The sequence below is a fragment of the Salvelinus namaycush genome, chromosome 42, assembly GCF_016432855.1.
Source record: "Salvelinus namaycush isolate Seneca chromosome 42, SaNama_1.0, whole genome shotgun sequence".
Taxonomy (NCBI): domain Eukaryota; kingdom Metazoa; phylum Chordata; class Actinopteri; order Salmoniformes; family Salmonidae; genus Salvelinus; species Salvelinus namaycush.
This window is the reverse complement of record NC_052348.1, coordinates 12,124,363-12,137,222: the sequence shown is the minus strand read 5'-3', so window position 1 is coordinate 12,137,222 and position 12,860 is coordinate 12,124,363. Positions and strand designations below refer to the sequence as shown.

Below are 12,860 nucleotides of genomic sequence, written 5' to 3'. Positions count from 1 at the left end.
ACACACACACTTTATACAAACACACATGCTAGATTCACTACTAGACTGTACACCATGCAAACTGGCAAAATATCGACATAGATACCCTACTCCTATGCCAACTGCCCCATTCAATCAAATCTGCCAACCTTAAAGTCACGGGTAGCCGATGTGGAATTGGGGATTTATAAGGCACACACATCATATAACGTATGTAGAATGTAATTATCTTTTCTTGTTTGATCTATTTGGTATAAATGAACACAGCCCACAGTATGCATATTTTATTAATGAAATGTACATTTCTACTGATTGTACTCAGAGTGATGTAATCATCCATGTGTGAAGGAATAACCTCATATGGTAATATATTATACATCTAATTATTTATATCATTTAGAATTAACCGAATATGCGGGTCAATGGTAATTTACACCTCGGAAACAAGGAATACCTCGACTGCTAAATCACAAAATAGCAGCCAAAATCTGTAAAATAGCAGCCAAAATCAAAAGTCTGTATTTTGTAACTTAAGCAACATGCCCACCTTCCCGTAGACCTGTACCGTAGACCTGTACCATAGACCTGTACCATAGACCTGTACCATAGACCTGTACCATAGACCTGTACCATAGACCTGTACCATAGACCTGTACCGTACTTTTGGTTTATTTTAGTTTTAGAAAAACCTCTTGGTAAATTCCACTTATGGTGGGAAAGACTGCGACATCCAAAACACCAGATGAGGTCAGTGACACGCTATCATCTAACGTTCCGTGTTCCAGATCAACAACCGATGTGTCTTATTAACCAAATCACAATTTGTCATAAATTGCAGTCCATTTGTAGCAGAGCACTTAACAGGATGTAAGGGTCTCTAAGCCAGCCAAATTAGTACCATGGAGGCAGTGACTCTCACTGCTCTGTGCTGTGTGTTTAGCCCTTTGATCATCACGGTCCGTGTCATATATCATGGTAAGAGTAAGGGCTGTAAGGGGCGGCCCCCAACGGTAACGTTTTGCACTTCTCATGACTGTTCTAACCCCGCATCAGATGGAAGGCTTCCATGTGACCAGCGACCCCCACGTCACATTTACCGTCTCTAAGTGGTCCTCGGACTCTCACTTTCACTCACACACACATGGAGGGACAATACACACACATGTGCGCACACACATACTAACGTTCTCTCACACACACACTAACTTTCTCTCTAACACACTATAGAGCGAGAGCCCATTTCTTGACCACAGTCAGTTCCCTGAAATCCAATCTGTGTGTTGGAGACCTAGTGTGGTCAGATGAAACTAGCTGTTACTTTACAGACTGGGGCCGTAAATACAATCAGACCTGTCTCTGAGAGAGAGGGTTCTGGGCGACAGTGTGGTAGTTTACACAGGCAGCCCTATTCTGATTGTTTGACCAATTATTGGCAAAAGAGCTGATCTGGTTGGTCAAAAGACCAATTAGTGAGAGAGAAAATAATCAGAATTGGGCTGCCTGTGTAAACGCAGACTTACTCTTCGTGTTACTGTAGGATTTTTCCCCCTAGCATAAGAAGTGTACTTACTTCCTGGGTTCTCTCCGATGCTGCTGTGTTTTCCGTTCCAGTACCAGAGCAGTAACGTGGCGTCTCTGGAGCCTGACAGGACGTAGCAGTCCCCTCCGATGTACGACTCAGACCTGGCCAGACACGTCACCACATCACGGTGACCAAACACTATCTGGGTCAGCTTCCCTGGAAACACACACACACACACACACACACACACACACACACACACACACACACACACACACACACACACACACACACACACACACACACACACACACACACACACACACACACACACACACACACACACACACACACACACACACACACACACACACACACACACACACACACACACACAATATGAGCCACAGCTCTCTGATTTTTATTCTAGTTATGAAATACTAAAATACAGTAGAAATCTATTTTACAGTACTTGATGTACTGTATTAGGCACTTGACATACAAGCAACACAATTTACAGTAGTATTACAGCAACAACACTAATGGCAAACATTCTAAAATAACATGTATATAACATCTGTCAGTAACATAAAATGTCTCAATATTCCATCATATAAACCATCTACTTGCAAACAAATGCGCTGAGCAAAAAACACACTCTCTGAACCATTAATATACAGAGTTGTTGCATGTGCCTGCTGTCTTGTTGCATGCGCCTGCTGTCTTAACTATTCTACACCTTCCAGATGAGCTCACAGCCTCACACTGATCTTCACACAAGTGTAAATATTTTCTCTTGGTGTTTGTGTGTGCACGTGTGCACGTGTGTAATTGCTGTCAGATTGCAGGCCCATAGTAACAGCACCATGGCTGTCTAACAGGCATTACCCTCGTCATACTGTGACCTCTACAGTCAGTCAGTGAATATTTATCTAGTATTGCAAACACACTTCACTGTTCTGTAACCCAGGGTGCATTTCTGTCTGGGTGTCAGCTTCACTGTCTGTTTCATAATTACCTTTTATCTGGATAAAGAGAGGGATAATTGTAGTGTGTGTGTCCATGTGCGCAGTCTGGCTCAGCTTCTTACAGACACAGTTAACCAAGACATCATAGCTATGTAATATTAAAAATGTCTGACAGTTCATATATACACTATAAAATAATTATAGACTCCCAATTATGGATTAATTTCTGCACAGAGCTGGAACTATGCCAAATCTAAGACTTCATTCTAACACGTGGATGTTACAGGTTTTAAGTATCTAAAAAAGTATCTCAAATTGATTGTGAAGCTCAACAAAGTCACTTGTAGATGATTTGAACTGAGGCGAAACAATGCTAATATCAGTCCCATGGATGAATGGTATTTGTGCCACAAATGCTAAAACATAAGTATGGATTGCTGTTATACCTTGTCCATAGACCGCTTACAGGGTAAGGAAACCAATATGTCATTTGGGAGAACTATCCCTTTAAATAACCCCCACTCACTTCAATTTCAGATTACATTCAATCAACAGGGCACTATGAGCAAGCTGGAGAGGGAGGAGAGTGTCGCTGTTTCCAAATCAAGTGTTGTAAATTGATCAAATCAGTCCTATTCTTTAACCCGGGGGGCTACGGGGAGCGGGACAGCAGCTGTTGAACCCGTGTAAGATTAAAACCATGTTCGTGTTCCGGTCGCACACCCCTGAGACAGACACACAATGGTCTCTCTCTTCCCCGCCCCTCTTTCCCTCCTTCTCTACCCCCTTTACAGGAGATGGAGAGATAGAGAGCTTCTGCCTTTCAAAATTGAATCACAGGCCTTTTGTAGATCTCCAGAGTGGTTCTGAATGGGGTTGTAGATGAGAGCCGGGATATATAGAGACGTAGCCGGGATATATAGAGACGTAGCCGGGATATATAGAGACGGATCCGGGATATATAGAGACGTAGCCGGGATATATAGAGACGTAGCCGGGATATATAGAGACGTAGCCGGGATATATAGAGACGTAGCCGGGATATATAGAGACGGATCCGGGATATATAGAGACGTAGCCGGGATATATAGAGACGTAGCCGGGATATATAGAGACGTAGCCGGGATATATAGAGTCGGAGCCGGGATATATAGAGACGGAGCCGGGATATATAGAGACGGAGCCGGGATATATAGAGACGGAGCCGGGATATATAGAGACGTAGCCGGGATATATAGAGACGTAGCCGGGACATATAGAGACGTAACCGGGATATATAGAGACGGAGCCGGGAAATATAGAGACGTAGCCGGGATATTTAGAGACGTAGCCGGGATATATAGAGACGTGGCCGGGATATATAGAGACGTGGCCGGGATATATAGAATATATAGAGACGTAGCCGGGACATATAGAATATATAGAGACGTAGCCAGGATATATAGAGACGTAGCCGGGACATATAGAATACATAGAGACGTAGCCAGGATATATAGAGACGTAGCCGGGACATATAGAGACGTAGCCAGGATATATAGAGACGTAGCCGGGATATATAGAGACGTAGCCAGGATATATAGAGACGTAGCCGGGACATATAGAATATATAGAGACGTAGCCGGGATATATAGAGACGTAGCCGGGATATATAGAGACGTGGCCGGGATATATAGAGACGTGGCCGGGATATATAGAGACGTGGCCGGGATATATAGAGACAGAGCCGGGATATATAGAGACGGAGCCGGGATATATAGAGACGGAGCCGGGATATATAGAGACGGAGCCGGGATATATAGAGACGTGGCCGGGATATATAGAGACGTAGCCGGGATATATAGAGGCGTGGCCGGGATATATAGAGACGTGGCCGGGATATATAGAGATGTGGCAGGGATATATAGAGACGTAGCCGGGACATATAGAGACGGAGCTGGGACATATAGAGACGGAGCCGGGATATATAGAGACGGAGCCGGGATATATAGAGACGGAGGCGGGATATATAGAGACGGAGCCGGGATATATAGAGACGTAGCCGGGATATATAGAGACGTAGCCGGGACATATAGAGACGGAGCCGGGACATATAGAATATATAGAGACACAGCCGGGATATATAGAGACGTAGCCGGGACATATAGAGACGTAGCCGGGACATATAGAGACGTAGTCGGGACATATAGAGACGTAGCCGGGACATATAGAGACGTAGCCGGGACATATAGAATATATAGAGACACAGCCGGGATATATAGAGACGTAGCCGGGACATATAGAGACGGAGCCGGGACATATAGAGACGTAGCCGGGATATATAGAGACACAGCCGGGATATATAGAGACGTAGCCGGGATATATAGAGACGGAGCCGGGACATATAGAGACGGAGCCGGGATATATAGAGACGGAGCCGGGACATATAGACACGTAGCCGGGACATATAGAGACGGAGCCGGGACATATAGAAACGGAGCCGGGACATATAGAGACGGAGCCGGGACATATAGAGACGGAGCCGGGATATATAGAGACGTAGCCGGGATATATAGAGACGGAGCCGGGACATATAGAGACGGAGCCGGGACATATAGAGACGTAGCCGGGATATATAGAGACGTAGCCGGGATATATAGAGACGGAGCCGGGACATATAGAGACGGAGCCGGGATATATAGAGACGGAGCCGGGATATATAGAGACGGAGCCGGGACATATAGAGACGGAGCCGGGATATATAGAGACGTAGCCGGGACATATAGACACGTAGCCGGGATATATAGAGACGTAGCCGGGATATATAGAGACGTAGCCGGGATATATAGAGACGTAGCCGGGACATATAGAGACACAGCCGGGATATATAGAGACGTAGCCGGGACATATAGAGACGTAGCCGGGACATATAGAGACGTAGCCGGAACATATAGAGACACAGCCGGGATATATAGAGACGTAGCCGGGATATATAGAGACGGAGCCGGGACATATAGAGACGTAGCCGGGACATATAGACACGTAGCCGGGATATATAGAGACGTAGCCGGGATATATAGAGACGTAGCCGGGATATATAGAGACCTAGCCGGGATATATAGAGACCTAGCCGGGATATATAGAGACGTAGCCGGGATATATAGAGACGTAGCCGGGATATATAGAGACGTAGCCGGGATATATAGAGACGTAGCCGGGACATATAGAGACGGAGCCGGGACATATAGAGACGTAGCCGGGATATATAGAGACGTAGCCGGGACATATAGAATATATAGAGACGTAGCCGGGACATATAGAATATATAGAGACGTAGCCGGGACATATAGAATATATAGAGACACAGCCGGGATATATAGAGACGTAGCCGGGACATATAGAATATATAGAGACGTAGCCGGGACATATAGAATATATAGAGACGTAGCCGGGACATATAGAATATATAGAGACGTAGCCGGAATATATAGAGACGTAGCCGGGATATATAGAGACGTAGCCGGGATATATAGAGACGTAGCCGGGATATATAGAGACGTAACCGGGATATATAGAGACGGAGCCGGGACATATAGAAACGTAGCCGGGATATATAGAGACGTAGCCGGGATATATAGAGACGGAGCCGGGATATATAGAGACGGAGCCGGGATATATAGAGACGTAACCGGGATATATAGAGACGGAGCCGGGATATATAGAGACGTAGCCGGGATATATAGAGACGTAGCCGGGACATATAGAGACGTAGCCGGGATATATAGAGACGGAGCCGGGACATATAGAATATATAGAGACGTGGCCGGGAGACAGAGACGTGGCCGGGAGACAGAGACGTGGCCGGGAGACAGAGACGTGGCCGGGAGACAGAGACGTGGCCGGGAGACAGAGACGTGGCCGGGAGACAGAGACGTGGCCGGGAGACAGAGACGTGGCCGGGAGACAGAGACGTGGCCGGGAGACAGAGACGTGGCCGGGAGACAGAGATGTAGCCGGGAGACAGAGACGTACCCGGGAGACAGAGACGTAGCCGGGAGACAGAGACGTAGCCGGGAGACAGAGACGTAGCCGGGAGACAGAGACGTAGCCGGGAGACAGAGACGTAGCGGGGAGACAGAGACGTAGCGGGGAGACAGAGACGTAGCGGGGAGACAGAGGCGTATGGAGCTGGAGGATAGAGGCTATTACTATGCTTATATACCTATGCTTATTATAAAGGCTGTACCTGGGTCATTACAGTAAACGTGACTCTAATGGGGCTATATCTACACCTACTATAAAGGCTGTACCTGGGTCAGTACAGTAAACAGGGCTCTAAAGGGGCTATATCTACACCTACTATAAAGGCTGTACCTGATGGATTAGGTGTCTTGTGGAAGGGCCGATGATTAGGGGCTGTGAAATGAATGGTGAAGTTAATAGGACACAAGGCTGAGTCAGTGAAGCACACAGGGCTCAGATGGAGCTGTGTAGTGAAGGCTGAGTCAGTGAAGCACACAGGGCTCAGATGGAGCTGTGTAGTGAAGGCTGAGTCAGTGAAGCACACAGGGCTCAGATGGAGCTGTGTAGTGAAGGCTGAATCAGTTGAGAACACGGGGCTCTGATGGGGAGAAGGGGAGTGAATAATGAGACTCTGAAGTTGCTCTAGACTCTAGAATAAGTACTGATTCTGAGTCAGTGATATACACAGTGATCATATGGATCTATGTTGTAAGGGCTGTACCTGAGTCAGAGAAGATAATAAGAATCTGTAGGGGCAATAAGTATAAAGACTGTACCTGGGTCAGATTACTATATCGAAGTCTTAATGAACAGATGCATAAGGGCAGTACCAGAGTCAGTGGAGTGAATAGGACTCTGAAGTCACTCTACAAAGGTTGTACCTTGGTCAGTTGCCTATATAGAACTCGGTAGAGCAAATTTGTAAAGGCTGTACCTGAGTCAGTGGAATAGACGCGGAAGCTCTTGTCCCAGAAGCCACAGAGCAGGATGAAGCGGTTGTCTGCGGTGATGATGAAACACTGAGAGTGGATGTGAATGCTCTGGTCCAACAGGTCTGTGATCTGACGACGGTGGGTCCCCACGTTACTGGCTGGAGAGGAGGAGGGAGGTGGAAGGATGAGGGGGGAGGAGAAGGAGGGAGGAGAAGGAGGGAGAGAGGGAGGGAGATGGGGAGGGAGGGGGCGAGCGGGAGGGAGATGGGGAGGGAGGGGGCGAGCGGGAGGGAGATGGGGAGGGAGGGGGGCGAGCGGGAGGGAGATGGGGAGGGAGGGGGCGAGCGGGAGGGGGATGGGGAGGGAGAGAGAGGTAGGTGAGGAAGAGGGAGAGAAATACATACTGAGATGTTGCACAGTAATTCATTAAGTAAAGCATGTAAGTCTGAGGAAAAACGTATTATATAAAATCTGATTGTTTTCCTTTACGATATCGCCGCGTTAATCGTTTTCACAAAGACATCCGACCATTACTGGAGCTACCAACTACGACATTTGTCACGCATGGCGTTTACGCATGTTCGTCGCCACGGCAGCAGCACCATTTTGATTTGTGAGGGAATACATAAAACATCTAGGACGTGGCGTTTACAAGGGTTTCACATTTTCCACTGGGCCTAAGAGTTTGAGTAACGATGAGCGTGCATATTCTCTCTCTCCCCAGAAGGAGAAGAGACTTCCAATAGCTAAGAAGAGGAGAGGAGCCACGCATAGTCAGGACAACATAAATTAAATCCACTTTGGCCCCTTATCGCTGAGTTGGAGGTTTGTGTGTGTGTGTGTGTGTGTGAGTGACTGGGTGAGAGAGAGAGAGAGAAAAGACAAAAGAAATAACAGACTAAAACAAAGGCCATGTCTGTTTTGGACTGATGCATTTCCTTGGCCTTGCAGACGTAGCCATCTATCATGAAGTGCTTTGTAGTGGGTAAGATATTAAGATATGCTGCGCCAGTTTCCCGGACAAAGATTAAGTCGAATCCTAAATCATTATCAGAATCTCCATTAAAAATATTTCTTAGTCCTGGACTAGACTTAATCTGTGTCCAGGGAACAAACAGGCACATTAGGTTCTAGACTTCTGTAACTTTATCCTCCCTTTCTCTCTTCTCTCTTCTCTCTCTCCTGCTCTAACTCAAGATGAACAGGTGTGGGTCCGGCCCAGGCATCCCTGACAGAGACCAGCACGCCATGTCTGACGAATATTTCAACCAATTATCAACATTTCCCCCCGCCACGGCCGCCCCGCCAGTCAAATACAATTTAGTGTGTTTACACTGAAGCTCCTTGTGGAATGTGAGAAGTATAAATACAGAAATGACACGTTAAGAAAATATCCCCTCACCACACGCATTATACATGTGATGTGGAGCGTGGGCTGGTGCTGAAAAATGACAAAACAGAGCTGTGAGTGAGTTGCAGAGATAGAATCAGTCGTGCATTCCGAGTGTGACAAAAAACATTTTTAAAAGTAGAGGGACTTTTTGTTTTCTTCAAAAATGGTTGAATGGCCTCAGACATATGCATGAACATCTATGAAAGTGCCCGTGTTCACGTGTGCAACTAGAGGCGAAAAAACCCTACATCCCCTTTACTCCCCACACGGAAACGCATACAAAGCTTTCCCTCGCCCTCCATTTGGCAGATCTGACCATAACTCTATCCTCCTGATTCTTGCTTACAAGCAAAAACTCAAACAGGAAGTACCAGTGACGCGCTCAATACGGAAGTTGTTCCGATGAAGCGGATTCTAAGCTACAGGCCTGTTTCGCTAGCGCAGACTGGAATGTGTTCCAGTAGGAGTTTACCACATCAGTCACTGGCTTCAGTAATAAGTGTATAGAGGCAAGCAACACTGAACCATGCATGAGAGCCCTAGCCGATGTGAGTAAGACCTTAAACAGGTTAATTAACACTCAAGGCCGCAGGGCCAGACGGATTACCAGAATGCATACTCAGAGCTGACAAGTGTCTTCACTGACATTTTCAACCGCTCCTTGACCCAGTCTGTAATACCTACATGTTTCAAGAAGACCACCATAGTCCCTGTGCCCAAGAACACCATAGTAACCTGTATAAATGACTATCGCCCCAAAGGACTCACATCTGTAGCCATGAAATGCTTTGAAAGGCTGGTCATGGCTCACATCAACACCATCATCCCAGACACCCTGGACCCACTCCAATTCGCATACCGCCCCAACAGATCCACAGATGACACAATCTATATTGCACTCCACACTGCCCTTTCCCACCTGGACAAGGTGAACACCTATGTGATAGTGCTGTTCATTGACTACAGCTCACCGTTCAACACCATAGTGCCCTTCAAGCTCATCACTAAGCTAAGAACCCTGGGACTGAACCCTGGATCCTGGACTTCCTGACGGGCCGTCCCAGTTGGTGAGTTTGCCAACGACACAACATTGGTAGGCCTGATCACAGACTACGATCAGACAGCCTATAGGGAGGCGGTCAGAGACTTAGCAGTGTGGTGCCAGAACAACAACTTCTCCCTCAACGTGAGTAAGATCAAGGAGCTGATCGTGGACTACAGGAAACGGTGGGCCGAGCACGCCCCCCATTCACATGGACGGGGGTTCCTCTGTGTCCACATCACTACGGATCTATCATGGTCCACACAAACCAACACAGTCGTGGGGGGGCACGACAACACCTCTTCCCCCTCAGGAGGCTGAAAAGATTTGGCATGGTTCCTCAGATTCTCAAAACGTTATACAGCTGCACCATTGAGAGCATCTTGACTGGCTGCATCACCGCTTGGTATGGCAACTGCTTGGCATCCGGCCGCAAGGCTCTACAGAGGGTAGTGCGTACAGCCCTGTACATCACTGGGGTCGAGCTCCCAGCCATCCAGGACCTCTATACCAGATGGTGTCAGAGGAAGGCCCTAAAAATTGTCAGTCTCCGACCACCCAAGTCATAGGCTGTTCTGTCCGCTACCGCACAGCAAGTGATACCGATGCACCAAGTCTGGAACCAACAGTACCCTGAACAGCTTCTACTCCAAAGCCATAACACTGCTAACTAGTTAGTTAAATAGTTCATCAAATAGCCTCCCAGACTATCTGCATTGACCCGTTTTGCACAAACTTTTTTGTCTCATCACATACGTTGCTGCTACTGTTTACTATCTGTCACTTGATTCTTAGTTATATGTAGATATCTACCTCAATTACCTCAAACCCTGCATATCGATTCAGTACTGGTACCCTGTGTATAGAACAAGGTTATCGCTACTCATTGTGTATCTTTTATTATTACGGGTTATACTTTCCTATTATTTCTCTATTTTCTTTCTCTCTACATTGTTGAGAAGGGCCCGTAAGTAAACATTTCACTGTTAGTCCACACCTGTTGTTTACGAAGCATGTGACAAATACAACTTGATCTGATACGACACACACAGTATATAAAAAGGAGGGCCATAAAAGGGGAGAAATGGATCTGGATGGAGATGAGATGGTGGGAATGACATTTTAACTAGACAACCGTTAGAGGAAACATGTGTGTGTTTGGACGAGAGAGAGAACGAGACAGAGAGAGGGAGTGAAGAAAAGGAGAGAGAACATTTGAGAGGTCAAGAGAACAACCAGAGAGCAACGGAGAGAGGAAGAATGAGAGAAAACAAGAGAGGAGAGAACAATAAAGGAGAGAGAGAAAGAGCTCTGCCTCTGACCACTCTCTCCCAGACAGTGTATCCTATACATCACTAGAGCTCTGTCTCTGACCACTCTCTCCCAGACAGTGTATCCTATACATCACTAGAGCTCTGTCTCTGACCACTCTCTCCCAGACAGTGTATCCTATACATCACTAGAGCTCTGTCTCTGACCACTCTCTCCCAGACAGTGTATCCTATACATCACTAGAGCTCTGCCTCTGACCACTCTCTCCCAGACAGTGTATCCTATACATCACTAGAGCTCTGCCTCTGACCACTCTCTCCCAGACAGTGTATCCTATACATCACTAGAGCTCTGCCTCTGACCACTCTCTCCCAGACAGTGTATCCTATACATCACTAGAGCTCTGTCTCTGACCACTCTCTCCCAGACAGTGTATCCTATACATCACTAGAGCTCTGTCTCTGACCACTCTCTCCCAGACAGTGTATCCTATACATCACTAGAGCTCTGTCTCTGACCACTCTCTCCCAGACAGTGTATCCTATACATCACTAGAGCTCTGCCTCTGACCACTCTCTCCCAGACAGTGTATCCTATACATCACTAGAGCTCTGCCTCTGACCACTCTCTCCCAGACAGTGTATCCTATACATCACTAGAGCTCTGTCTCTGACCACTCTCTCCCAGACAGTGTATCCTATACATCACTAGAGCTCTGCCTCTGACCACTCTCTCCCAGACAGTGTATCCTATACATCACTAGAGCTCTGCCTCTGACCACTCTCTCCCAGACAGTGTATCCTATACATCACTAGAGCTCTGTCTCTGACCACTCTCTCCCAGACAGTGTATCCTATACATCACTAGAGCTCTGTCTCTGACCACTCTCTCCCAGACAGTGTATCCTATACATCACTAGAGCTCTGTCTCTGACCACTCTCTCCCAGACAGTGTATCCTATACATCACTAATGCTCCGCTCCTCTGCTCGCCTCCTCATCAACAAGTCGTGAGTGATGAGAGGCGCCCATATTGTCCTGACATCCGCCCGCCGCGCATTCTCAATCACACATTATTACCACATTCATATTCATTTATACTGACATAGAGCCTTTCCCCCGCTCAAATTAAACCAGAGAGAGAGAGTAGGAAAAACTATGAGAGAGAGAAAGTGAGAGAGGGGGAGAGAGAGAGACAGAGAGAGAGAAAGTGAGAGATGGAGAGAGAGAGGGATAGAGGAGAGGGGGAGAGAGAGAGGGATAGAGGAGAGGGGGAGAGCTTGATGATGAAATACCAGTCCAGGCCACAGCTCATTGCATTCCAATTTGCATGCAAATGGTTTAGCAGAGGAGAGAGCAGAGTGGAGGATTTATTTCAGGGGATGAGAGGACGGGGGGGCTGTTGGTGGGCAGAGGCTGTGAAACAACAGCAAGCTACTGGCCAGGGACACTGCCTTGGGCCATCACAATGTATCCCAGAGACACACACAGACAGAGAGACAGAGAGTCACACACACACATGTTTGAGCACACACACCAACATACAAACACATGCATATACACACACACGTGGCATACCTATCAGAGGGTCTATTTCCACGGGCAGTTGGTACTGCTGGTCCTGCACAGAGGAGCCTTGATGACCTGCGAGAGAGAGAAAGAGAGAGAAAGAGAGAGAGAGAGAGAGAAAGAGAGAGAGAGAGAGAGAGAGAGGAAAAGAGAGGTGTGGGAGGAAGGAATGAGTGGGATGCAGAA

General features: G+C 47.1%; 1 protein-coding gene across 1 annotated transcript in view; it reads right to left on the bottom strand.

Annotated features, from left to right (window-relative positions):
* Window positions 1–12,860, bottom strand: part of LOC120034741 (lipopolysaccharide-responsive and beige-like anchor protein) — a 244,439-nt gene that overhangs the window by 13,954 nt on the left and 217,625 nt on the right. Inside the window, exons 48-50 of the mRNA XM_038981345.1 lie at window positions 12,684–12,749; window positions 7,403–7,558; window positions 1,550–1,717 (exon numbers count right to left, since the gene is read on the bottom strand). Coding sequence (XP_038837273.1) covers window positions 1,550–1,717; window positions 7,403–7,558; window positions 12,684–12,749 — 390 coding nt within the window. The remainder of the gene's footprint in view (window positions 1–1,549; window positions 1,718–7,402; window positions 7,559–12,683; window positions 12,750–12,860) is intronic.